Source organism: Pholis gunnellus, assembly GCF_910591455.1.
Source record: "Pholis gunnellus genome assembly, chromosome: 16".
NCBI classification, from domain to species: domain Eukaryota; kingdom Metazoa; phylum Chordata; class Actinopteri; order Perciformes; family Pholidae; genus Pholis; species Pholis gunnellus.
In genome coordinates, this window is record NC_136543.1 from 10,031,184 (window position 1) to 10,057,515 (window position 26,332).

General features: G+C 45.4%; 1 protein-coding gene across 1 annotated transcript in view; it reads left to right on the top strand.

The window, feature by feature from the left end:
- The window catches only part of jarid2b (jumonji and AT-rich interaction domain containing 2b), an 82,326-nt gene that overhangs the window by 41,683 nt on the left and 14,311 nt on the right, over positions 1–26,332 (top strand). The window contains exons 4-6 of the mRNA XM_079175993.1: positions 7,110–7,333; positions 18,522–18,740; positions 22,050–22,291. Coding sequence (XP_079032119.1) covers positions 7,110–7,333; positions 18,522–18,740; positions 22,050–22,291 — 685 coding nt within the window. The remainder of the gene's footprint in view (positions 1–7,109; positions 7,334–18,521; positions 18,741–22,049; positions 22,292–26,332) is intronic.

Here is a 26,332-nt window from a genome sequence, read left to right on the forward strand (position 1 = left end):
AGCATACACACATTTTGTGAAGCTTAATCCCTGCATGTAAACATTCATACACATTTCACTCTTATGTACATAAACATGTGCATTCATGTTGCTCTGATTTGGACGAAATTAACTCATGGGCTCGCACACGCACACACACACACACACACACACACGCACACACACGCACACACAAGCACACACTCGCAGAGCCAGCTGCAGTGAGGTCGTCTTTTATCAGGACCATGTGGGCCATCTGGAGCCAATTAATACAGCCCCTAAGGTACAGACTCTGGATCAGCGCTCTTCTCCTCACACAATAACCTTTACCATGGGGGGGGGGGGGGGGGACGACGACAAAAAGTCTGACTCGAGTACAGCCTCACACCAACATCCATCACACTGCAGACGAGCTTAAGACTGCTTGATTCAGATGTGACATATTATTTGTTTATGTCTGACACAGAGCTGCTGGGATGAATGTGAAACGCATTCAAATGATGCAATTATTCAAACTGTATATTCTTTGCTTTCGTCAGCTTGCTGTGTCTTTTGGCAGTCTAACAGGTATATGCAAATGAAATACAGAGACTAATTGTTTAGCTGCTTTATTTTTTTATTTCTTTTGGCCTGGCACGCTTTCATACTTCTTAATCAAAGCGTGCTTTTTTTTTTTTTTTTGCTCCCTTTCTTTATTGCCATTTGTCTTTTCTTGATCTCTTTCTCTTTATAGTGATTTGCATGGAGTTTTTTGGGGGGGAATGGATTCAATTACGATGTGCAATTACTTTCCAATTAATACTGCGGCTCTGGCTTGTAAAGAACTTCACCGTATTAAGTTCAGCAGAGTGCTTTAAAAGTCACAGGACACATTTGCACAAATCAACACGGGGACTCTTTGGCAGCCTGATCCGAATATCCGATTACAGCGGCGCAGCAAAGGTCTGAAACCAAACCACACAGCCACTGACACACATAACAGCCCGGGCTCAAGTGTGGAGGACCAGGGCATCGTATACAAGGGCCACAGTGTAGTATAGGACCTCATTAAATGCCCCCTCGCATTAAGGTGCTCAGTCGTTCGGATTCTATTCCCTAATTCACTGAAGGGTTTCATTTTGAGGCTATCTTTGCTGAACATGGAAAAGCAAAATAATAATTGGCTTCCCATTAGATTGAAACCGGAGTATCAGGCGTCATGTCTAACTTTAGAATCAGACACCGGGTTCATATCAGGCGCTGGTTACCCCGGGACAAATACAAAATGCAAACCTTTCCTCCAAGCTTGAGCAATTACAACGGAGTCATCCGTAACATGCTGCCGAGTTCAAACCTCTTTGTTTTGTCCCCTCGCTTGTATTTTGTACACACTGGACTCCATTTATCAATATTTAATGAACGTAAAGATTTGAAAGATGCTGAGCCAGCAGCTTATTCAATAAATCAAACGTGCACGGGAGACTGCTTTTTCAACTGCCAGTCCGGCCTAATTGGCATCGAAAGTACTTTTCTTTGCGTCTATTATACGCGTTTAAATCACAAATGGGTTTGATGTGCTGTTGAATAAATCAGCTGTTGTCGGGTCAAAACACGCACGCACGCACGCACACACACGCACGCACGCACGCACGCACGCACGCACGCACGCACGCACACGCAGACGTGCTGAGTCATCTCGTTTCTTGCACTCTGCACCCTGCCGATGTGCCTCGGCTCCCAGTAAACCGGTTTCAGGAGCCGGGCCGGGGTTTGGAAGTTTCTATTTGTGATACTCTTCACCCACACTGACAGTTATTGACTTATTGACCAAGTGCGAAAGGATAAGTTCAGTTTTTTTTGCTGGCTTCCCCTCCGCTGGGAGAAGCCCGGGATCAGGGTCAGTTAACCGATCAAGTGCGTAGACGGCGTCTTGCTCGGTGACACTTCAGCAGGGCGGATGCTTCGCCAACGCCCCTCGTCGCATAAAAAGAGATGACCGTAGTTCCCATGGAGACGGCCGTCGCTGGAAAGGTGTTGATAAGATGGAGGCTGAAGAGGGGGGAGCCCGACGGCTTTTTGATTGACAGGGTCCGTGTGCATGAGTGTGATCTATGTCAACTGTTCACAACTGTGCTGCCTGAGCACACGCACACACACTCGCGCACACACACACACACACACACACACACACGGTGGTCTGGCTTTGGCTGAGTGAAATACATTAAAGAAGCTGTAGCTCATCTTTCCCTCGGTCCCCGTGTCCCTTCATCACCACCTCCTTCCCATTTTTCATTTGATGTGTTGGAGGGAAATCACAAATGGCCCTTTATCCGCTCTCCCTTTCTTCTTCCTTCTTTTCCCGGGATTGCCGGCTGACAGGATCGTCATATTCTCTCACTGTCTCTCCCGGAGATAATCAATGCCCTATCCAGCTAGGGTGGCATGTGTAATATTACACATTAGAGCAGCTCCTTTTTGAAGGGTATGGCTGGGGGGATAGCAGGAAGGGATGGAGGGAGGAAGGGATGGATGAAAGGTGGATTAGAAAGGGATGAATGAGGACATCCTGCTGTAATCTCTTTGCTTTTCTTCCGCTTTTCGGGATCTCCGTTTTCTCTTTTCCCCCCCCCGACCCTGCGTCTCTCTCCAGACCTCCTCTCGTTCTCCTTCAATCAGGGGATTCGGTCTAATTTTACTCGCGTAAGCTTCACTTACCTGCCATGGCACTGCGCCGATGTGAGTGTGCGTACTACAGCTCAACCCGCTTGGGAACATGTTGTACCCTGGCTGACACACTCACTCCCACCCCGGCAGCCCTCCTCTGGGCAGACAGAGGGCTAAGTCAGAGGCTCATGTTACCACTGAGCCCATAGCACAGTGGCAGCCCAAGTCATGTCACTGCAAATTGTTCCCATGCTGATTTCTCATTATTTACATGGTCCTTGGGACACTGATATGTGTGTGTGTGTGTGTGTGTGTGTGTGCTATACTCCTTTCCCATGCATGCAGGACCGCCTCCTCAGCATGGAATATATCGGCACAGCTTCGGGGACGATCCATAATTTCAGTGGAATCTGGACAAATATGTGTTCCTATAATAATTGTTTCGATGCTCTAATTTCCTGACGCGCTTAATGGTGATAAAAACAGCAATCCTGTTTTGCCACCCGGGCACAGTTTACAAGGAGGGGAGCTCTCTGTCATATTTATAGTAAGTACTTGTTACCGAAGTGGCAGTTTTCGCAATGTAAGGTGATGGGGTTTTATTTATCCGTTCCTCCGCCTGTGGATTCACTGCCAGACCCTTCATTATCTCACCATCAGTGAAGCAGATCTGTTTTTATTACCCTTTTATTAGCCTCATCTTTGCTGTTAGCATGCCAAAGGAGAAAGAAGATGACAACTGATAATACATCGAGAAAATGCACATAAAGAGAATTTAGTCCAATTACTAGAGATTACCTCTGAGCAAGAATGTATTGTCAGCCTGCCCCCCCTCCCCAGCACATCTCCCATGTTAGTTAATAGGTAACAGATAACAGAGGATCGTCCAAGGGAAACCTGAGGCCCGTCTAAAGAGGCTCTGGCTGACTGTCTAGACAGGATGCACAATGCTTTATTAGCTCATCTGTCTCTGTCCCCATTCTTTTGCACAGTTGCTCGTGCTTTATTCCTGTTGTCAGACTGTCTGTTTTTCCGTGTCAGTTCCCACTCACTCACTTTTTTTTTTTTTTAGCACTTAAATAGGATCCTATTTATCTAAGGCCGGAGCAATAAAACTCTCCAGAGTTTAGCTTACCAAAGAGGCTTTTATGGAGAGAGCTCCATCTCTGCTTACTATTTAGAAAGTGTTCACGGCTGAGCTTAGTCTCCATGGCCCCCCCCCCCACCCCCCACCCCCCTATTAAATTGCACACCGTTAAATTCACAGGACGGTGAGACGGGTTTGGGTGGCTGCACATTTGAACCGCATATTAGCATTGCAACAGTTACGCAGCCGTGCACACATACAGGTGTTCCCGCATGACCACATTAAAGTCTATGCAAAAGCGTTGCCATGCATTAGGGCATTCTTATTAATATGAAATTACTTAATATATTAGTGTTATAAAAAGGGAGTTTTATGTGTGTGACAAACCGTTGTTCCTTTAAGATCCATTAAACTCTTAATAAAGCATGCATTCAGTGACGCTGAAAGCTTTTAGAGCACGTTAGAAGAGCCAGAAGACGGATCTCTGAGGATGTTCCCAGCTTTTGGCTTATTATTGTAACTTTCAGATATTTAGCTTATAGAACAAATTCAACGTAGACATTTTGAGTTTCCATATTGTGTTATGGTAAACTGCGTTCATATGCCTGTGTCGAAACGCCAAAACGGACGTGGTGGCGTGTTTGTGATTGAAGTTACTGACCTCTGGTTGCATTATCTCTGTGTACATTGTGTGTGTGTCTTTGCTTCCCCTCTCCATCACGTGTCTATTACTCGCACACTATATCGTTCCCAGTCTTGCAGTCACGCGAACCTCCCTGCTTCCAGCGTCCATCTGCACATCCGCCCTTCTCTCCATCACTTCATCCCACTTTGTGGCTTTGGCCTCGTCCCTCCCCGTGCTGCCGTTTCTCCTCGTAGTGTGCGTGAGGAGGTCAAAGACGGACTTGAATGTGGGTCGGCAGGGGTGTACGTCTGGTTTGTGTCTTTGCATGTGTGCTTATGTGGAAGCGTTTTGCATTTGTTTGTGTCCATGTTGAGTCCCACCAGTGCAGCGGCAACAAATGCCAGCCCAGCGGATGTGTACGTGTGAAGGAGGATGATTGTGCTTTAGCTCAAACCTTGCTCCTCCTTTGTCTCTCTAGCTGTTTGTCACATTCTTCTTCTGTGACGACGGTTTCATATTGGGTACGATTGATTGATTCGTACCGTGACCCCCGTACGATTGCCCCGTCTCTCCCCCCCCCCCCCCCGCCTCTCAGCTTTCACATACATAATGTCGCTCCGTACTAGAGCACACTTGCGTCATCATTAATGTGGCATTGGTTGCTACGGTATGGAAAAGCGCTACCCGATCGCAAGATCCTAAGCCCATGCAAACTATTGTTTATATTTTGGAGACGAGAACAGACCTCTTGCCTTCCTTCCTGTGTTATTACTCATGGACGTGCAGTTCAGAGGATGAGATCGTCCCTTTTCTTATCTCCACATTTTGCAAATAAATCCGGTGCTGTGTGTGAAGTGACACCTTTCCTCATTGTGGTGTTTTGTCGATTGAATTGTCAGGTTCTTTGTTCTGTAATAGCAGGGGGAAAACATCCTTCATGCACCTAGATTTTAAGTGAATATTGAAATAAAGCAGCGCTATAATACCTTCTATCATTAAAATGAGTGATTCAACTTTTCGCTGCCACATTTATTCGGAGACTAAAAGTCTGTATTTGTTTATGGTGGATGTTTTGGCGACTCAAAATCGAAGCCAATTAGATTTGTGTAAATGCGGATCACTTCTGTGTACTATTGAATTCCAACCTACAAAAGGCCCGAGCTGATCGCCGCCACGGGCTTTTGTTTACGGAGTGTTTGATTGTAAACAAACTGGGCGTGTGCAAACAGCTGTTTGTTCAGTTTTCTCACACCTCGCATCAAATGCAGCGCTTTGGCAATGTGCGTGCAATCATCTCTCAATTTCTCACATATTGAGCTTACACCCATGTCGCGGCGGGAAATCGACACGATTTGACACCACACTGTTCTCTGATTGAAGTGTAATCGGAGCTCTGCACCAAATGCATTGTGGGTGTTCTCAGACATGATCCTATCTTCCCCTTACTTTAACCGGGTCCACGGCAAATTGACAAATAATACCAGGATATCACATTGCTTCTATCATAGCTCTCTGTCCTCACACACACACACACACAGCAGCACTAATCGATTGAGGCCACTTGCTGGTTCATGTGGCCCCTGGTAGTCTAGGATTTTGTGTGTGTTTGAGTGCCAGTTTTACCTGTCATGTGGGGACATATTGCCATTGTGGGGGGGGACCCGCATTCCGTTTGAAGACAAAATGCACGTCCCCGTAATGTAAATCATTACATTTTCGGGTGGAGACTTGGTTAAAGGTTGAGGTTAGGTTTGGGTTAAGGGTAAGGCTCGTAGTGGTTATGGATCGGGTTAAGCATGGGCCTAAATCTTAAGTGTGTGAGAGTTTGTGTCCACACCCCAGATGTGTGTGTGTGTCGTGAGGGTGGTGGTGGTGTGACAGGTTAGGTCCATCGCTTTCTCTCAGACACCCACTTCTTTAATATTCTCCTCCTTCCCTGGCCTCCACTGACACACACTGTGAGATATGAGAAAAATGAGAGCGACATCTCAAAGGCTCTGTGTGTGCACCACAGAGGATAATAAGTGCAACTAAGAGGAAGAGAACAAAGTAGAAAATATAACGGTGGAAAGGTGAGAAGGGAGTAAAGAGAAAGAAAGATGAACAGAGATGAAGGAACTTGTTGTCTGGCAGCTTAATTATCTTTCACTCGGTGCTTTCAACTACATGAGTATGTGTTTTTTGTGTCATTTACTCAGGTAAATACACTCATTTACATGCAAAAACATCCAGACACTCACTGAATGACCATGTGAGCTGGGGGAGTGTGGGGGTATCTGCACATCCATGACGGGCTCACACCTCTCCGAAAGAATGTGCAAATGCTCGTACACAAAGGTGATCAATTCTTCCCTACGGGGTGATTGTTTCAGCGATCCGCTCCACAGCGAGACAATGGCCGCCGGGCCACGGTAATGAAAACGACGAGAGAGTACGTGTGTTCGTGCATGTAAAAAAAAGCAAAAGTGTGATTTTAATCGGTCCGCATACTACTTTGTATTCCGCTGAGATAGACGGGGATGAATGATTGCATCACTACCTACCGGGTGTTCAATACCGCGACTACACTGTGCTAATGTCGTGGCATCTGCATGATATTTTACCAATGTATGATTGTTTGAAATCAATGTGATTTATCTTACATAAGTCCTGTGGTGCATATTTTTTTTTAAATCTGATAAAACGTATTAACTTTCCTATTATCTCTTTATCGTGGTAATGCACATCGGTTACTTACTCTCTCCTTTCTCTCGCTTTCTTTTGTTTCCCTCTCAGACCTCGTCTCCAGGCCCAGAGGAAGTTCGCCCAGTCGCAGCCCAACTCGCCCAGCACTACGCCCGTCAAGGTGGCCGACCCAGGCATCCTGAACACCGCCCTGGCCACTGTGCCCTCAACGTCCCTGTCATCGCTCTCCTCATCGTCCCTTTCCTTGTCCGTTCAGGACCTGTCCAGACGCAAGCCCAAGACGGAGGACTTCCTCACCTTCCTGTGCCTCAGAGGTAAGACGCGGCGGAACTTCGGAGCAGATGGAGACATAATTACATGCAGACCCACAAACCAGCGGTCGGCACACGGGGATGTTTGTTGAGCGAGGAAGCCGCGGATACGTCTTGCTTTTAATATTCCAGGTTTTTTCAACGCGCGGCCAGGACACGGGTTTCTGCTGGAAAGCCAAACTACATATTGATTCTGAGGCTGGACAGTTTGCTCCTGTTTGGCTGTCTTTGGAGAGGCCTGCACTATATAAGCCTCTGGTTGCAAGCTAATGAACACAGCCAGCATTTCCAAGACCTGTCAAACAGTATATGCAGTCCAGTGCTGAGATGGATTGTCTCATATGACGATCTAAAGGGAAACCTGGACTTTTGATTAAACTCATTTTTGACACTCGTGCACATAAAGACGCATACACAAGCAATTCTAGAGTTTTGTTAAGTCAGGTTTTGATCACCCCTCCTCACGCGCGCACACACACACACACACATAACCGCACTCACATACTGCAAATAACTATGTACTTGCCCAGGGCTAAGATTATCCTGCATTTCATCAGCTTACACATCTCCCCCTCCTACCTTTCAACAACTATCTGTCTCTTTCACACCCTGCCTATCACCCTCTACCACAGCAGCTGTCAGTGCATATAGTACTCGCACAGTCACAGGCCCCACACTACAAACACTACACAGGTTCATCGACACTATGTAGCACCTTCTATGTCAAGTGAACTGGAAAAGCCAGGGCAGAGTCATTAGCAGCAGATTAAGTGTGTGTGTGTGTGTGTGTGTGTGTGTGTGTGTGTGTGTGTGTGTCTTTCTAAATTCTCTTTCTAGATAATGAATGGTTTGCTCCTAGTTTCTCCCTGTGCTGATTTTACGAGGTAAAAATAGCCGTTTTGAACAACCCCATTCTCCAGTTTACTACATGTCCTTTATATAGGTAGACGTGTCCATAAGATGTAAGCTCAATGACCCTTCCCAGGACACTTCAATTAATCATAAGCTCTACCTCACATTCATGGCCGTCTCAAATAACCCTCTTAAAAGGGCGAGGGAGTGACGCGTTCAAGGCCTGAATAATGATAAAAAGTTTAGGGCCATTTTTCTTTTTCAAACAACCTTGGTCGTGACTTTTCTTTGCTATCTTCATTTCATCCTTTGTTAAATATCTCACTCTCCTTTTTCTTAAACATGTCCTCACAGCCAGAATGAACTCATTTGGAAGACAAAACCCCCTCGCTTCAGATTAATTTGCTGTTATCATCATTAACCTCTGCCCGTCTTACAAAGTAGGCTAAAGACTCAGGAGAGTCGAATTTAGATTCAAATCTGTTGGGACGTGACGGCTATACGTTGCTATTCTGACGACAATGCTCCCATTATGGAACGCCAGTTTAACCTTACAGGGCTCGTTCAAGAACGCATAATTGGAGGTTGCTAAAATCGACTGAAGCCTTTGGTGAGAGGGGCTTTGATTTGCATATATAGGCCAGGATGGTACATAGGCTAATGATATAATGTCCCATATACTTTGAAGTTGATATTATTCTGAGCTCTGGGTGCTAAACTAACTCCAGCCTTCCATGTGGAGCGGTAAACTAATGAGGTGTAGGTGGCTAGTCCTGACTCAGTTTTGCTGCTTTTTCTCTCTTTATAATTAAGATTAGGAATGGTGCTTTGCAAGCTGATTTTGTTGTCTCTGTGTGTGTGTGTGTGTGTGTGTGTGTGTGTGTGTGTGTGTGTGTGTGTGTGTGTGTGTGTGTGTGTGTGTGTGTGTGTGTGTGTGTGTGTGTGTGTGTGTGTGTGTGTGTGTGTGTGTGTGCGCGCGCGTGTGTGTGTGCGTGTGTGTGCGCAAGGTCTGCTGTACTCTACTGCCCTACTATTGCTAATTTTAGAGCTATGCTGCTAAGCTAACGATTGAATGGTTTTCCACCGGGCTTTTTCCACTCTGCCGCTCCCTGCTTTACTGTTGTATTTATAGATTTAGTTTAACTCTGTGTCTGTGTGTGTGTGTGTCTCTACTAACTATCCATGCTGCGAGGATGACATTTTCCTGTGCGGGCTTCTTCTGCTCTGTTTGTCCCCTTGGCCTCTCATGTGACCCATATGCAGGGACCCTTACCAAGAGAAGGACACGGGAGAATGTCAGCCGAGCCCTTGAGGTTGTATGTCAGTGGATCTGCGTGTGTGTGTGTGTCAGTGGAAGTACGTGTGTGTGCATGGAAGCGTGTGTGTGTGTGTGTGAGTGCAAATCCAATGCTCAGCCACTGATGTCCTGCTTATCTCCTATGTCTCCCGCCATCGTGTGCGTTAGTGTGTGTATCCAGGGTGTATGATGAGACACAGTCTACGAGGATAGCCGTGTTCGCTTGGTTAATCTTTTCAAAGGGACTCAAGTCTTTGATATCCTCTGAAACCCCAAATCCCCTTTAAGATCTTGATGCATGTCTCTCTGGTGATCTGACCACCACAAACATTAGGCTGCTTCATGTCTGCTACCAAAATACCTCCGACAGGATCTCTAGCTATATTATGGAAATCTCCAATCCATTATCTCCCTAATTCTTTCTTTTCAATTTGATTTTGACTTATTCTTTGGAAGAAATAATGGTTCATTTAGCAAAGTTTCTACCCTAAAACCCTATCGGTGGGGATTCCTGGGATCTGTCCCAGGTCAAACGTTCACAATGTTTACACACACACACACACACACACACACACACACACACACACAAGCTGCAGTGTTTGCTTTCCTTATCTGGTAAACAATACGCATTCACCCCAAAAAGCTTCTATCACGACTCATTCTGACAGCTACATAAAAGCAGTTGAAACGTGAAGGATTTGAAGCTGTAAAGTGAGCAACAAAAAAAAGAACTCTCGTGTCACTCCGTATTGTGAAATCACGCCTTAAAGGGCCAGTTCACCCCAAAATCAGAAACACATATTTTTCCATTGAGCAGCGTCATGTAGGAACTGTGGTTGAAAGAAAATAGTTCCGACATGAAACTGCTCACAAAAGGTCCGTGAATTATCTTGAGTAACCGGGTCATTATTTCTGGAAAGAGAGATTGCATTTTGCATTTTTTCGGGCTTTGAGCATCACAAGCCGAGTGCCGTATCGTCCCATTATGTTAGAGAGAAGGCATACATTATATCATATATATATATATATATATATATATATATATATCTCCAAAACTAGGCAACTTGCACCAAAACAATCTAGATTGATAAATAGCTCTACATTTAAGAGGAAAAATGTGTATTTTTGATTTTGCGGTGAACTGTCCCTTTAAGTCACGATGTCAAAATCCGGAGTGAAACGAGTTCAGCTTTCACAACAGTTGTTTCTTCTTTGTTGCTCACTTTATAGCTTCAAATCCTTCATGTTTTATCTGCTTTTATGGAGCTGTCAGAATGAGTTTTCCATCATTCTGCATAATACTCATGTTGAGTTGAATCCAAGTTTTTAATAGACAACATTTTATTCTTTTGGGAATATCCCCCCCGGGTAGCTGCTGTATCAGAGGAAATAATTCTGATGCAACGTGGGAGTAACCGGACAGAGAAGTAAAAAACAAGATTTCTGTCTTGTGTATGGAAGGATGCACATCATGTATGCTCACCACCCACACTGTCTAGGGCCTGTATTCTGTATTTATCTCACTGCTCATCGCTTTCTCCTGCAAACACACACACACACACACACACACACACACAGACACACACATCCTCTCACACACGAGCTGAGTGCTCGGTCCCTGCCTGTGCTCTCAGAATGGTGTTTATGTGTGGTCCAGGCCTGTAGTTGCACTGTTTATATCCATGGAGAAAGCCATTTGGGTGGCAGCCAGACAGTCTGCCTCTGGCCCCGTCTGCCTCTGGTAACGCAGCGGGTGTAGTGACGCTGTCGGCTCGGAGGGGGGCAGCACTGACGGGAGCAGAATGTGCTCAGCGTTGGCCCGCTCCAGGTTTAGTCATCCAAGGGTTTCATTCCAAATTGAGCGACCCGCTCTTTAAGTAAACGGCACAATCTCTCAGGAGTGATTGCTGTCAGCGACGTAAACTACACCTCGACTTTTAAGTGGTCGTGGCTGCTTCCTCAATTCATATTCATCAATAAATATCCGCCATTGTTTGTTTTATGATTTTTCACATTGACATAGATGAGATAAGAATAGATTAGGGTGTAAATGAATAACTGTCTGCGCACACACACACACTCCTGGAAATGAGGTTCTTACATAAGATTCATTTCAAAGAGTGTGGTTTTCTTTGTGTGTGTGTGTGTGTGTGTGTGTGTGTGTGTGTGTGTGTGTGTGTGTGTGTGTGTGTGTGTGTGTGTGTGTGTGTGTGTGTGTGTGTGTGTGTGTGTGTGTGTGTGTGTGTGTGTGTGTGTGCCAGTATGCCAGCACCGTATATGTGCATCACTGCCGCGTTTACCTCGTTGCCCTCCGGGCTTTCCTCCATGCCTGCCAGCCCCAGCGTGGTGCCTCTCTCTCTCTCTCCGGTTCAGCGAGTCCAGTTCCTCTGCTCTGCTTGCGTAACCTCCAGCGCTGACCCAGTGAACCAAAGACCTCAGATTCCTCGTACGCGATTACACGGACGAGACAAATGTGGACTTTTCACATCTGTTTTTTGACGAACCGACTGCCAATGCCGGGGAACTGTGCTTGGGAACTCTATCTTCAGTGAGAGTGTTGGATTTGATTTAGTTTGATGGTGTTTTTATTGTCTTAGAATCTGGCTTAACTAGGAGCACATTTTCACTCCTGGGAACACGATATTTAAGTCTGACAGCTACTCGTGTGTCTCTCAAGTGCATTGTTGCTGTGACAACTGAATTTCCCTCGGGGATAAGGTACTTTTCTCTCTAATGTATGATTTGCTATTTGATTAAAGCCTGGAAACTGTATAAGTAGAGTTTTGACTCTCTTGTCACTCATGATGCAGGCGTTGGTCTTCCAACAGAGACTGATTATGCTTTCTCCTCCCAAGTGCAGAGCCACTGTTTGTGGGGTTAATGTTTTTGCTGACAAGTTCTCCCTAAACCTCACTCAGTCTCTCATGCTCTGTTTCTCCGCTATTGAGGAGCTCAGCTGTAGAAGATAACTTTCCGCTCCGTGCCAGAGAACCTGCCGTTCTCCCCCTTTTTGACCTTCCCCGTTAAAAATAGCAGCTCTCACACTTCCTGTGCACACATGTGGCACTTTGTTCTAAGTCAGCACGTCCACATGTCCCCATGGCAGCTAAAACCTCCTGATTGACTATTTAAATTGTACTCATTGTTTCAGTTCCAGTTAAGGGGACAAAAGAGGGTAGCCAGAGAATGGAGGGTTTGTAATTATGCCCCCCCCCCCCCCCCCCCCCCCAGAACCCACCCAAGAGCCCCGTTAAAAATGACAATTCTAATAGAATCTTTCAGACCTAATTATGATTTGTCTGAGCACGGAATGAGGTGGATGAAAAGATGGTGTAATTGGGGGAGTGGGCTCAAGCCCTGTTTGAGGTCTTGGAGAAGGACTGAGATATGTTTTTTTATGTGTGTGTGTGTGTGTGTGTGTGTATGTATGTATGTATGTATGTATGTATGTATATATATATATGAGCATTCATGTGTGTTTTCTAGGAGCTGAGCTGATAGATTCAGGGTCTCCGGTAATGCAGCCTCTCCCGTAGTCGGGATGCCAGTGGTCTGAATTGGACCGCTGGATCTGTGTGTCTGTCTTTCTTTGTGTTCCCTCTCTCCCAAACCCTAGACAGTCTTATTTTGGGGATCTTGAATATATTAGATTTGTGTTGTTGGTGTTACATCTGTGTTTCTGCCTGATGTCTGGTCCTTGTCTTCTACCGTTCCGCTTCTTCCTGCAGCCTTATATTTCCCCGTCTCATATTTTCGTTCTCACTTTCGCAGTCTGCTCCACCTCTCTCGCTCTTTTCAGTTTCTACTCTATATCTGCGTCTCTATGTCTTACCATAAAAATGAATGAAGGATTGCTTTCCTTCCCAAATCCTGAAAGCTACCCGTTAAACTGGTTCCCAGGCGTATTGTTAAGGCGCACACACACACACACACACACACTCTTCCTCTAATATATTTCAACATTTGCATCGCCACTTCCCTGCACTCCCAAACAAACACACACTCTCCTCCCTCCATTTCTACCCCTGGGTGCCCCTGTGGTCTGTTTGCCATTGGCCCTCTGACCCCTGTTTAGAGCAGTAAATTACAGCCATTTAGCTAATGAAGCAGGTCATTAGAAGCTGATTGGGCCGTGTGTGTGTGTGTGTGTGTGTGTGTGTGTGTGTGTGTGTGTGTGTGTGTGTGTGTGTGTGTGTGTGTGTGTGTGTGTGTGTGTGTGGCGCCTTTGTGTGTTTGTTTGGTCTAAGAGAGGAGCGTTTGCTCTGTCGCCAAGATAAACGAGGTGTCCGTGTGGTGTGTTTGTTTGTGTGTCCTTAGGTGCATGTGTGTGGCTTTTTGTATCTGCGGGTTTGTCGGTCTGCTGCAGTCACCCAACGTCTGAGGGCTGATCCGCTGGTTAAAAGCAAGAAGATTGTACAACAAAGTGGCACTGCTGCACGGGTTCAACCACCTATAATTGTCTGCATCCTTCTTAAGATGCTGTGTGCCAAGGAACCATAAACACACACACTGCCTGCACAGAAACGGGCCGTACCATGTGGCCGTACCATGTGGGTTACTATGGAATATAAGAAAGCCATATTTCACTGCTGTTGAACAGTTACTTTTTGCCCTGCAGATCTCCTTTAGAAGTTAAAGAGAGCAGGTAAAACTCCATTATTATCTGTTCAGGGAATCTGCTGCTATTACAGATTTTCTCCGGCTCTCTGAGGAGATAATTAGAAACTGGCAGAGCTGCTGAGTGAGAAGTGTGATCCAAGGCACAACCAGATTTATTATTACCACCCTCTGTTTTTTTTTATGTTTGAAAAAGCTTGATACGAGAATGAAATATAAACTAAGCTTTCAAAATAGATGTGATGTGACATGCGGGAACCACAGGTCCCCCGACTGGCCAGTAATAGCTGTTATTGCACTTTAAAATGAAAATGAATCTGTGTTCAAAGATGTCGCTGATGCTTTTGAAGACAAAGTTGTACTAATTGTTTCAATCTGTTTATTGTTTTATGTCCACATCATAAAAAGCAGAAAGTAATCTATCAAATCAACGGCAGACTTGCAGCAGTCTGTTGGTAGGAAAAGAACAGGGATTTTCTAGCTTTCACGCTCCAGTGTTCCCTTAAGGACTTTATATTCTTATTTTCTTGTTTTACTCTGCACTGGAGGCTATTTAAAGGAGAATGCTTCAGTGTTCACTGGTACTCCGTCTGCATGGTGCTGGATAGCAGCAGTTAAAGGGATAGTTGGCTTTTTGTCGAGGGGAACAGGGCGATGCTAACTTCTGAGGTTGGCAAGTAAACATCGATTATTTTAAATTGGCCTTCCTATTAGGCGGCTAAAGCACGTTGTGCTGCTTTCCTGTCCACAGCAGTGCATTGCTTTGCTCCCATGTCAGTATTCCTGTCTGTTACGCCAAACGCCATCTACTGTAGGTAATGCGCTGACTGTAGATAAGTACCTCGTACAACCCAACTTCAAATAATCCAAACGATCCCTTTAAGCCGTAGCGTGTCCTTTCCTGTCTCATTAGGAAAGCCCAGTCTTAGTCACGGTGTCGTTTATGTATTGAGTGTATACACAAATGTTTCCAAGCTCAGCTCCATTGTCCACTTTCAGTGTGAATGTGTTTGTGTCACGTTGCACACACATTGATTCCAAAAGACTGGTTACTAAACATCCATTCATTTCTGTATTCTCTCATTTTAAAAGCTATATCCACACGGGGACCACGTACAGTATTTGTGAAGTCTTGCTGCTAGTTTCTATCTTATTCTAATATGTATTAAGATATATTCCTTGTGTAAGTCGATAAGAAAATGTAATCATTTTGGTGTCATACTTGTGTTATCTCTATATTTGTATTAAGCCCCTTAATAAGGTATTGAATGTGTAAAATCTAAGAGAAGTATTCGGCACCCTCCAAAACAAGAGTGCTGATTAAATAATTGGCTTGGCTAATTCCTAATTCACTCTGTAATTTTAAGTGCTCTGTATATCTTCATGCAGGGCTAGTTAAATTCAGCCTGTTTTTTCCGAGGATTAACATTATTTTAATTGACTTATAATCACGCATTGCTTCCCATTAAGGCCCTTTTTAAAAACCATGGCTTCTACAAAGGGTGATAAAACTCACAGTAGTTGCTCCTGCTCTGCAATCGATTTATAAAGGATTAATAAAAAACAGTGTTTCCTGCTCTTAAACAACTCTATACAATCAAGGCTATGTGGATGTTGCATAACCACACGTTCCAGTTAACTATAAATCAATAATACCAAACGCACAGTTTAAACATTTCTAAATCTAATTGTCCAGACAGAAAATGATTTTACTTCAATTTTGCCAACTGTTCCTACACTCTCTACTCGCACACACAGGCGTGCATATACACGTCTGTTATTGAGGAAGGTCTGTCTCCTTCATTTATCTCTCAGCAGCGCATGGCTAACATAAAGAATCAGCCGCCCATCCTGTATGTATAAAGAGAAGGCTGACGGTCACAGACATCTTCTCTCTTCTTCACGCTGGCCTTGCAGAGCTATAGTTCCTCTGGTGGAAGTCCACTCAGAAGCATTCTGCACAAACGGAACACACTCACAAGCAATGCAGCGTTCTCCTGGTCTGTTGTTTCAGTTGTGGCAAAGTTCAGCGCTATTGCCGAGGCAAACTATATGCATGCCAGTCGCTACCGCTACACTCTACAAGCCTGCCTTAGGTTTTTATTTTTTATTCCTGCATCTGTAGGAGTGGAGCAGCTGTTTGCACACTGATTTACGAGTGCAACATTATGAGATTTAATAACATAGCTTTGGGCTTTATGACCTTTTATGAGAGTGTGTGTCTACATTCAGCTAACTGATGTAACGTTATAGGCTATCCACTGCCAAACCCCATTTACCTCCCTCCAGCACGTACGGAGCTAGAGTTCTCAGAGATGACAATGAAAGTGATCGAGTGTGACTGAAAACGGAAAGAGAGGGATTGCCGACGTTCTCCTCCAATCGGGGGAGAGATTGACATGTCTAGAAGATTGAAAGCGGTAAATTTGGGATTATTTTAGCAGTGGCTTTTTGGTTTTCTAAAGTAACTCTTGTACGGAGTTAGATGTTTGAGCACTTGTACGCTATATATGTGTCTCAATAAAACTGTCAGCATCGGGAGTCTCTGTGGAAAAGTCCCTGTTACATGCTTCCAGTGCTCTGCTCAGTTCTAGCCATCAGAATATGTTGCTCTTCATCCCCTCCTTTTCCTTCTACACTGTATAAAGTTATACAACAGGTTTTGCTAGAACCACCGCTACTTCTGCTCGTGTCTCGCAGTGACATTTGCAAAACATTGTAACAAGAGACGGAAGCATTTACAGGAGAACCACCAGAAATAACGGCACGATCAGTAGGTAAAAGGTAAATCCGTAGATATCAGATTTAAGAAGTGATTTGGAAGATAATTGAGGTTTAGCCTAATGTCCACACTACTACGTCTCCATTTTAAACCGCAGATCTTTTGCTCCGTTTACACTGAGCGTTCACACTACGCCTACGAGTTGTAGGGCACCGAAAACTCCGGGGTTACTTCCTATTGTGGACGAGCGTAAACGGATAAGTTGCAAACGATAACGTAGACACCCGCGGACGCTACTTGATTGGTTCTTATTAGCAGTCGCAACGTGTCCGACTGATTCGTCACGCCCCTATCACGTGACCATTTCCCGGAAAATCACAAACAACAACATCCTTGATTACCAATCGACTACCAGGTTAATTCAACACGGACGACTGGTTACAGGCGTTGCTGACCTTGTTGTCTTTACTAGCAGCTGTTGTCCAGTTAAAGTCTGAATTTTGGCGAAGGGAAGCAGCTGTTATTGGAGCAATTAGCGAGCGGCGTGACCTACGGGAGCAGATGTCTGGAGTCACGGTTAGCGGCTTTGAAAAGGACGACGGACACAAAACGGGGGACTTGCCTTTCCTTATTCACGGTTATTTTGTTTTGCACAACTATTGTGAAGTCCACACAAACTGTACTGGCACAATAGCAGTAATTGCTCTCCAGTACGACAGAGACTGAGAGTGAGAAAACAGACAACGAAACCGAGAGGGAACGAGTGCGAGACGTGTGTTGACCACATTTATTGATCTATAATCTAGAAAACTTGTATATCGAAAAAAGTGTTCCTTTTTAAAGTAAGTTTTGTCTGTGTGTGAGAGAGAGAGAGAGTTAGAGCAAGACCCGCAGCGCTGTAACTGTAAGTCTGAAGAAGGAAGATTTTTTCATAATTAAAGACCACTATATTATGCTGTCGTATTTTTTTTTTAACGAAGTAATCAATCTACTTGCTGTTTACACCGGCACCCGCATGCCCGGTGTACGTGAATAGTCACATATTAGTTTTCTGGCGCGCTAGTACGAACGGAAACGATGCCGACGGAGACGGTTTTTGTTTTAAAACGTATTAGTGTGGATGTATAGCCTAAAATCAGATGCAGTATAAATGCTGTTTAAGTTAAACTGTCAGCGCTTTGCAAACCATGTGACACATTGTGCTGTGTGTGTGTGTGTGTGTGTGTGTGTGTGTGTGTGTGTGTGTGTGTGTGTGTGTCCTTATGTTTGTGCGTTTTAGTGTGTGTGTGTGTGCAAATGCAACAATGGAGCCGCTATGTGCCGAGCAGTTTACAAAGCTTCAATAGGCCACCAGCGGGGATAATGACAGCAGCACAATCACCATTATTCACAAATGCTTTGGCAACTTCTATTTTTACATTAATACTTCACTACTCGTTTATTGATGTTGATTCATCTGTAATTTCAGAGATTAGAATGAAAAGAATAGACTTTTTTTTTCCATACGTGGATTGCTGGGGGTCTCAAAAAAGGGGGTTGAGTGGGAAACAGAATTACAGCAAAGCTGTGTTTTTCAGTGCCTGTTTCAAACTGTAATTATTTCCTTTTTCTTGCTCTCCCTCCTCCCCCAACCCACCTCTTTATTATTCATCTCCCCGTCTCCGTACCCTCTCTCCTCCTTTCCTACACCTCTCTGCACTCAGGTTCGTCGGCCCTGCCCAGCAACATGGCCTACTTCGGAAGCTCCCAGGAGGAGGAGGACCTGGAGGACGATGAGGAAGAGGAGGAGGAGGTGGTGAGGAACGGAGGTGGGATCCACTCTCAAGGTGGGGGAAGCAACAGCCAAGTGTTCGCCTCCTCCTCCTGCCACTCGACACCCCGCAAGGGCAAGTTCCCCACCAGGCAGCCGCTCAACGGGCACGGTAAGGGCAGGACTAGCGCTCGCAAATACGCAGGCATAGAGTTAACTCCTTGACTACATAATCACAGAGCTTTATGGGAAATGCATTCATGAAGACGAACAGCTTTTGTTTAGATCCTGCCTTTGTTTACCATCTGAGGAGAAGAAGATGTTGACAGAGAAAAACAGAAAAAGAAAGGGCACTCTGAGAGAGAGAGGTGGCTGAAAAGGGAGGTGAGGTAGATTGAAGGATGAGGCACCAGCAGAATAACTAGAGAGAAATGGAAAGATCCATTTTTGGGAAAAAAAAGAGAGTGATTGATGGAGAAATGCAACTGAGGAAGAGAAAAAGTTTGGCCAAACAGGAGCACAGAATGAGTCATGGGACAGTGGACAGAGTGCTTGTTTCTGTGTGTGAACGTGGGCAATTTCCTAAGTTTGCACTCTTGCTTTTTCCACTGCAGACACACATGGGATAGCATAGCTGCACAGCAACTCTTTCCACCCCAATTAACGCTTAGCTTGCTAAGCCCTAACAAGGTGTTTATGCACGCACTGCAACAGCTGGCCGGGGCCCTCGACACACACACACACACACACACACACACAGCGCGTACACCCCTTGGGGTAAGTAGATATTTGGACGAATACACAGACTCACAGTTGTGCATGCAACTGAGCCCATAAGACAAATCTCACTCCCAATCCCAAGATTGCTGACTATAAAAACAAGTACGCTGCATCGTGTCAAGTGATTTTTGTTTTGTAATCCAGAAAATGTATTTTTTGAAACAAATAATCGTACTTCACAAGCAGATTTGAATAATTAAGACAATCAGGCTTTTGAGGCTCAATCGTGGATGATAACTGATACGATGGAGAGTTTGTTTTGCAGTGTAAACGGTCTAACGTGTACTTATTTCATAGGATCCATAATATTGCTCCTAGAGGTTTTTTATTTTAACAAAGCAACAGAGAAACGATTTTAACCTGGAGGCCCTCCCTCCCTGGCAGACTTTAGAGACACACAATCCTTCCGGCCAGGCGTTTCCCCCACAAAACAACGGCTGGATTTTATGGTTCCTCCTTTTTCGCCCTCCCTGAGACTCTCCCTCCCTCCTTAGTCGGTAGAATCGCCGCGAGAAAGGTTCAAAAGGTGAGCGCTTTGCTCAGCTCTTTCCTCTGTCATCCTCTCAAGTGGAATGTGGAGGAGGAGGAGGAGGAGAGAGAGACTGGCGGGATGAAGAGAGAAGGAGGGAGAGAGGTCCATAGATTTGCTTGAAATGAACTCTTGGAGAACTGTGCGCTGCCTTTTGTATCTTTCACCGACAAGTGTCTACCACCCAAAACAAGCGTCGATACATACTCGTTCTTTCATGAACATCTGTAGCTGCAGCTTGAAACATAAACTCTACATATGCACATATCTGTATAAGGAGCACAAACTAGGATAGTGAAACCTGTTTGAACAAATCCGGGCGTGTTGTGTGCATGAGGACAGCTTTAGTCTCCTTTCTTATCTCGTGTACCAACACTGTTTGCAAAGCAGCTCGGCGCCTTCACTGTGATGTGCTAAATAAATAGATAAGGGGGAAATAGGCAGATATACTTTGTAGGGAACAATAGAGATGAGGGGGGTTAAGGACACCGAAGCAGACGTTTACACACACACACACACACAAGTGTGTACACACAGTCAAGACAGGGTCATTGCTCCAGTGTTGAGACAGTATTTGTGCTGTGTTGGGTATCAGGCAGACACACACACACGCCCCCTCAGTACATTTTGTGGTTTTAAGATTGGTGTCAAACGTGACACTTTAATACGCAGCTTGGGCCACCCTCCAGCAGGAGCAGGGTTATATGGGCTCTTGAGGAGGAGGAGGAAACAGTCGAGGAATAGAATTAGTGAAGGAGAGAGAAACATTTTATTCTGGGAGGTAAAGAGAGACAGGAAAGGCCCTACATTGTAGGGCCATTCATCAGCGCGCCGTCTCTCCACTTCTCTCTCCCACTCGGCCGTGTGCCATGTTGACATAGCTAAATTAAACGGCTTTTATTGGGCTCCGCTTCTTGCTGAGCTCACTTCTCAAAATGTCAGGATTTCTCTTAATTTTTCATCGAGCCGGGGGCCCCCGAGAGACTCGCAGGCGCTCACTTGGGGTTATGAGTGGATACAGTATAGCACATGTACACGCGTCTTCTGTAGACATAAATGTGCACGCGTGTCATCATGTGTAAACGCTCTGTGTTTGTGCCTCGGCCTGCTGTCATTCTTTCCACACAGCTGATAGTAAGACGCCGTGAAACTTTAAATTGAGCCTCATTAAAGCTGAAGAGGGAGCTATTGAATGCGTTGGTCAATTACCGCGCTCCCGTTCGACCTGTTTAACGTCATCCCCGGGGGGGTTGGTGAAGTCTGCGTCCATTTTGAACAGGTTCTTTGACATGTAGTATAAAGACGTTTTCATACACACCTTAAATCATGCATATTTTACTGATTGGGCACTATTTGTTAGCCAAAACCCTGTCAGTCCTATGTTTGTGCGGGCTTTTCCACTTGGTCCTTGTGGTTCAGTGTGCAAAGGGTTCATATGCCATTCTGCACTACAGGGGGGGTATTGAGACTTATGTCCACATATTGGCGTTGGCATAGGTAGACGGCAGCCTGAAAAAACATCGTATATGTCCAAGGGTATTTATGCTTTGCTACCTGATAGGAACTTTCCACAATATCCTGTTTTCTTTACAGTGGCTACAATTTTTAATGTTATTTATTTATTTATTTTACTTTTAACTTGTGCACATTAGGAATTAGGAACTAGGTTGCAGAACTTGAAAAAAAACACGTGTAAATATACCCTTTTCAATTCCTAAATCTCAACAGAGAATCATGCAAAGCTTCAATGCAGTGTGTCATGTTGCTGCACTCCTTGCAGAGCACTAAATCTAAGAAGAAGCGCTCTCCATTATTTTTGATATACTGGGAGCAGATAGACAACTAAAACCAGTAAGCTTCATCAGTGATCACTGGTCCAGAAACAGTACAATGTTGTCTCCTCGTTTAGCTCTATCAAAGATGGCGTATGGAAAAAAACATTTCTGCTAAATGTCATCTCAGCAAATTTCAAATCTAATTTCAAGGATGTGAATAGCCACTTCAAGCTAATAAGGAGTAAGTCCCTAATTGTGTTTGCTTTCCTCCTCTCCCACATTAATTAAGAATGATAAAAGAAGCACACCTGACTCTTCTCTCTCTCTCTCTCTCTCTCTCTCTCTCTCTCTCTCTCTCTCTCTCTCTCTCTCTCTCTCTCTCTCTCCCCCCCTCCAGTTTTCAACCGCCACGGTAAAGCAGGAACCAGGGAGAGTCCGAGGCCCAAGGCGGGAACTCACGGCAGGGACTCGCCAGCCCCCCCGCTGCCACCTCCGCCGCCTCCACCGCCGCCCCTACTGAGGGAGCGCAGTGAGCGGGCGGAGGCACGGGAGCACACGAGGCAGCAGGCCCTGGCCAGCAGTCGAGGCTCAGCCAACGGGCTGCCACCGAGGAGAGCTGCTGAGGAGCTACGCAAACAGGTACTGTATGGCCAGGAGCAGCCAGTATTGGAATTTCAAAGCCATAAAAGGGGGGTAGATATAGAATGGAAAGGAAAAGGATGAAAGCATGTCTATAGCTTCCTCAGGAGACCTTGGAAAATGTGACGGTAGCATACAGAGAAAGTGTTCTCCAAAAGGGAAACTTCTATGGCAGATGAATGGTTTGCATTAGCTGTTAAACTGGAGATAATATGGAGTTTTCTGTATTTATTGGCTCGAGGTGCAGCATGCTTTTGTGGCCATTATGCTGACTTGAAATCCTCCCCTCTCTCGACTCTTATTTTCATTTTCCCATCTGTCACATCCTCTTTTTTTTATCTTCTCTCAATGATTTATCCTAACTACTCTTGTGCCTTTCTTGTCCCCTTTCTCTACTTACTTTTAGTTTCTGATTTCCTCCTTTGCCTTGTGCTCTTCCTTTTCCTCTCCTCTCCTCTCCTCTCCCCCTCCATCTATTGTGTCTGGGAGAGTAATGATTGTGTTTTGGCCTGCTGCGACTGCAGCTATATTTAGTAATGCTGGCCAGGGCCTGTGAAAGCCTCCCTCCCTCTCCGTGGCACGTAGCAGGTCTCAAGGAACCCCACAAAGTGAAAGAAGAAGGTGGCTTTAGTCAGAAAACTGATGACCACATCAGCTAGTCGGAAGCAAACCTGTCTGTTGAGGCACCACATTTCATTCTGTCTTTTTCTCTCTCATAATCTATTTTGCTTCCTTTCTGTCTTCTTTCCCCATTTCCTTTTTGGCCTTTCCCTTCCTGTTGAGTGTCAACCTCCTATCCAGCGCTATTGTTGCTGTAATGTGCCGCCGCCGTCGCACACTCGGGCATGTGCTTCAGGTTTTTTTCCGAGTGGCTGGAATTGTCCAGTAAAACCAACAATGCCTCTCAATGAGAGTGACTGCCTGCCAAGCCAAACTCCAGCTCCACTAACTCACTAGTCTTTGTTCTATCACTCTTCCTCGACTCTCTTTCTGTTTCACTTCGCTGCCGGCACCCTGCTTGATTCTTTTGACTCCTGTCATGGTGTTTTTTTTTTTTACTTTGCTCCCGTTCTACCTTTCTCTTGTTGCATCTCTCTCTCGGCTTCTGTGTGGAAGAGACGGATCTTGCCCTTGACAACATGGCTCCAATCATTTGGAAGGATTAGTGCTTCTTCTTTTTTTTCTTCTCCCTCTCGCTTCTCCCTTCAATTAGCATGAACAGTATTGTGTGTTAACCATGTGTGCTCAAGACTCGCACGCATTTATGCACACGACCCACTGCGAAAATACAGGCTAAGCCATATAAAAGGTTAAGTGATTATGTAGCCGTAAGAAGAACTAGGGGTTGTGTGTGTGTGTGTGTGTAAAACCGAAGGGTAAAGGCATTATCATAATTCAATTCACAGTGATTCCCTTCTGCTTAATTTAATAGCGGCTTGTATCAACTAAATACATGCGCCATAACGGGACCTTTTTATAAAACAATATGATTCTATCCATTTGAATTAAATAACAAAAGCAGGGATGTCAGCAAAGCAGCTGCGCAGATCGGCGAGCGCAGGTGCTGTGTGCGCAGGGCCAAACCATTGAGCCGACTCGGCATCATTTGCAAAGAACTCTGCACTTTGTTGTTTAGTTGTTTGTCTTCTGACATCCTCAATTAACCTCCCTCATAATACTACAACATGTCAAAAGTGACAATAGATAACACACACACACACGCACACACACACCGAGAAGAATTCAATGTTTATTGAAAATGAAATGCGTTTCTCTCACGAAGCTTCTTTTTGCAGCTGCTGTATGTAGATCTCTCCCTGTTAGTTTATGAAAGGGCTTTTTGCATTGTGTGCGTTATTAGTGCCAGGCTGTATGACCTTTCTCTAGCTGCTTAAAAGTCAACCTGCCCTGGGCCGCATCGCATCGCTCCCTAATAAGACAGCAGAGGGGAAAGAAGGCTTAAAGCCGGATTTATGCCTCGCCGTCGAGGTGTTCTGGCAGTCGCACCGTAAATGACTCCGGCATAGGATTTGATTTGTAGCTCAGCACGGGATTTAACCCGTTGATAGTCATCGCGCCGCCGTAACGCTTGATGGATGTGTTGCACGCCGTCAAGCTGTGTCACGCGTTCATTATATTCCCAAAGTTATGGCGTTTACATTATTTCATGCCCCTGGTGAGAGAGAGAGAGAGAGCATCACGGTGAGGAGGCGCTTTGCACTGGAAATGGTTTTGCTAGATTACAAACGACAACAATACGGAGCGTTTCTTCGGACTTGCCACGTGTTTTGCCTTCACTTCAGCGATCTCTTCCGACATCCGACGCGTTTCGGAGGAAACACAAAATAGCCCTGATGTGTAGTTGCATGTTCAGCGAGGGGCCTGTCACCACCAGTGGTACCTCGGGTTGACCTAAGGAGCTTCTGCAACATCCTGACAAAGAGGTAGAAATCTGTCTGTGACCACATGTGATTGAAAATGTGCACAAGCGCTCCTGCGTCTCCCTTCCTTTGTCAGTCAGCAGGGCTTTGCAAGGGTTAAACTTGCTCCTGTCTTACTCTATCGTCTGGCTGTCTCTCTCTTTCTCTCTCGCTCTCTCTCTCTCTCCCCGTTCTTCTTCTCAGGGCCGGCTCCTGCAGATGTTGCCTGTTAAAAATCTTCCTGCCAGGCCTCAGCTGGGCTATAGCAACACATGATGTCATCTAGACCCACCTCCCTCCCTCCCCCTCCCCGCTCACATGCAACCGAAATCCACTCCAGAACAGTCTCCGGCTGCCTTTGTGTGTGTGTGTGTGTGTGTGTGTGTGTGTGTGTGTGTGTGTGTGTGTGTGTGTGTGTGTGTGTGTGTGTGTGTTCAGTTTTCCCCCTTTGGCTCCATTGTCTTTCTTGTCCTGTCCATCGTCCCTCTTATTTCTCATCCATGTCCTTTTTCCGCATCTCTTGCTTTCTGTCTCTCTTTCCTTCCTTCCTTCCCCAGCAAAGTGTTTAAACTAGCTCCTGCCTCTTCTGCCTCTGCTTTGTGTTTCCTTTCTCTCGTCATCACCCGTCTTGCCGCTCTTCTTTGCCACCAGACCGAATAATTAAAGAGAGAAAAGTGATGGAGACTTGCCGAGCTGCTCTGAAGAGGAGCCGGTCCACTGAGCCCTCCTGTGGCAGGAAGCGGTCACGACAGTGTGGTGTCTCTCTCAAGATTCAATGCTTTGTCAGCAAACTGTGGCTGGAGAAATATAGTAGCTATCTGGAGAACTGCTTCTTTAGCAGTTGGGTACTTTTTCAGCATCAGTGCAACAGTTGAACGTTGTGATATTGTGTCCGATTGGTAGATAAATTCTTTTTTTTTGTGAGGAATGCACATAATGTGACTCGCAGGGCTTGCTGTGCAGCCTTCTTTCTGTCTCAGTCTTTATCCCTTTCCACTCCCCACTCCTCAACACCCATTCTTTATTCCCTCTCTCCTTGTCACCCTGTGTTTTTCCATGGTGTGTGTGTGTTGGAGGGGAATGATTGACGGAGGCAGGGTTAGGTTTCAGTCCCCCCTTATCTTTTAATGGCTTGGTCTTTGTGTCGGCCCCCCGCCACCTGAGACGGACACAATACAATACATGAGCAGACACACACACACACACACACACACGCATATACATATACACACACACACACACAAGTGTGACACGAGAGCCCTTCAAAGGCAAACCTGTCAATGGGCCGGCTGTCACCTCCCTCCTGTGGCGCCCCAACTGTGATTGATAACTCCATCTCTCCCATCCCTCCTCCTTCCTTTCTTTTTTCTGTGGTCCACTTCCAGCTGGTCTGGACAGAAAGGCACACACGCGGGTGCCATGGATGGATGGCAGCGAAATATGATCATTCATTTTCTAAAGACAGCAGGGCTCCATGATGGCTGAAGTACAAGCGTGTCTTTCCCAACCTCGCAATGCATCGATATTAGAGGATTAAAAACAAAAGGAAAAGTGTATATCCTGCTCAACCCATTCAGATATCGGCAGCCACATATCTTTAATTTTACAAGATCTCCTAACA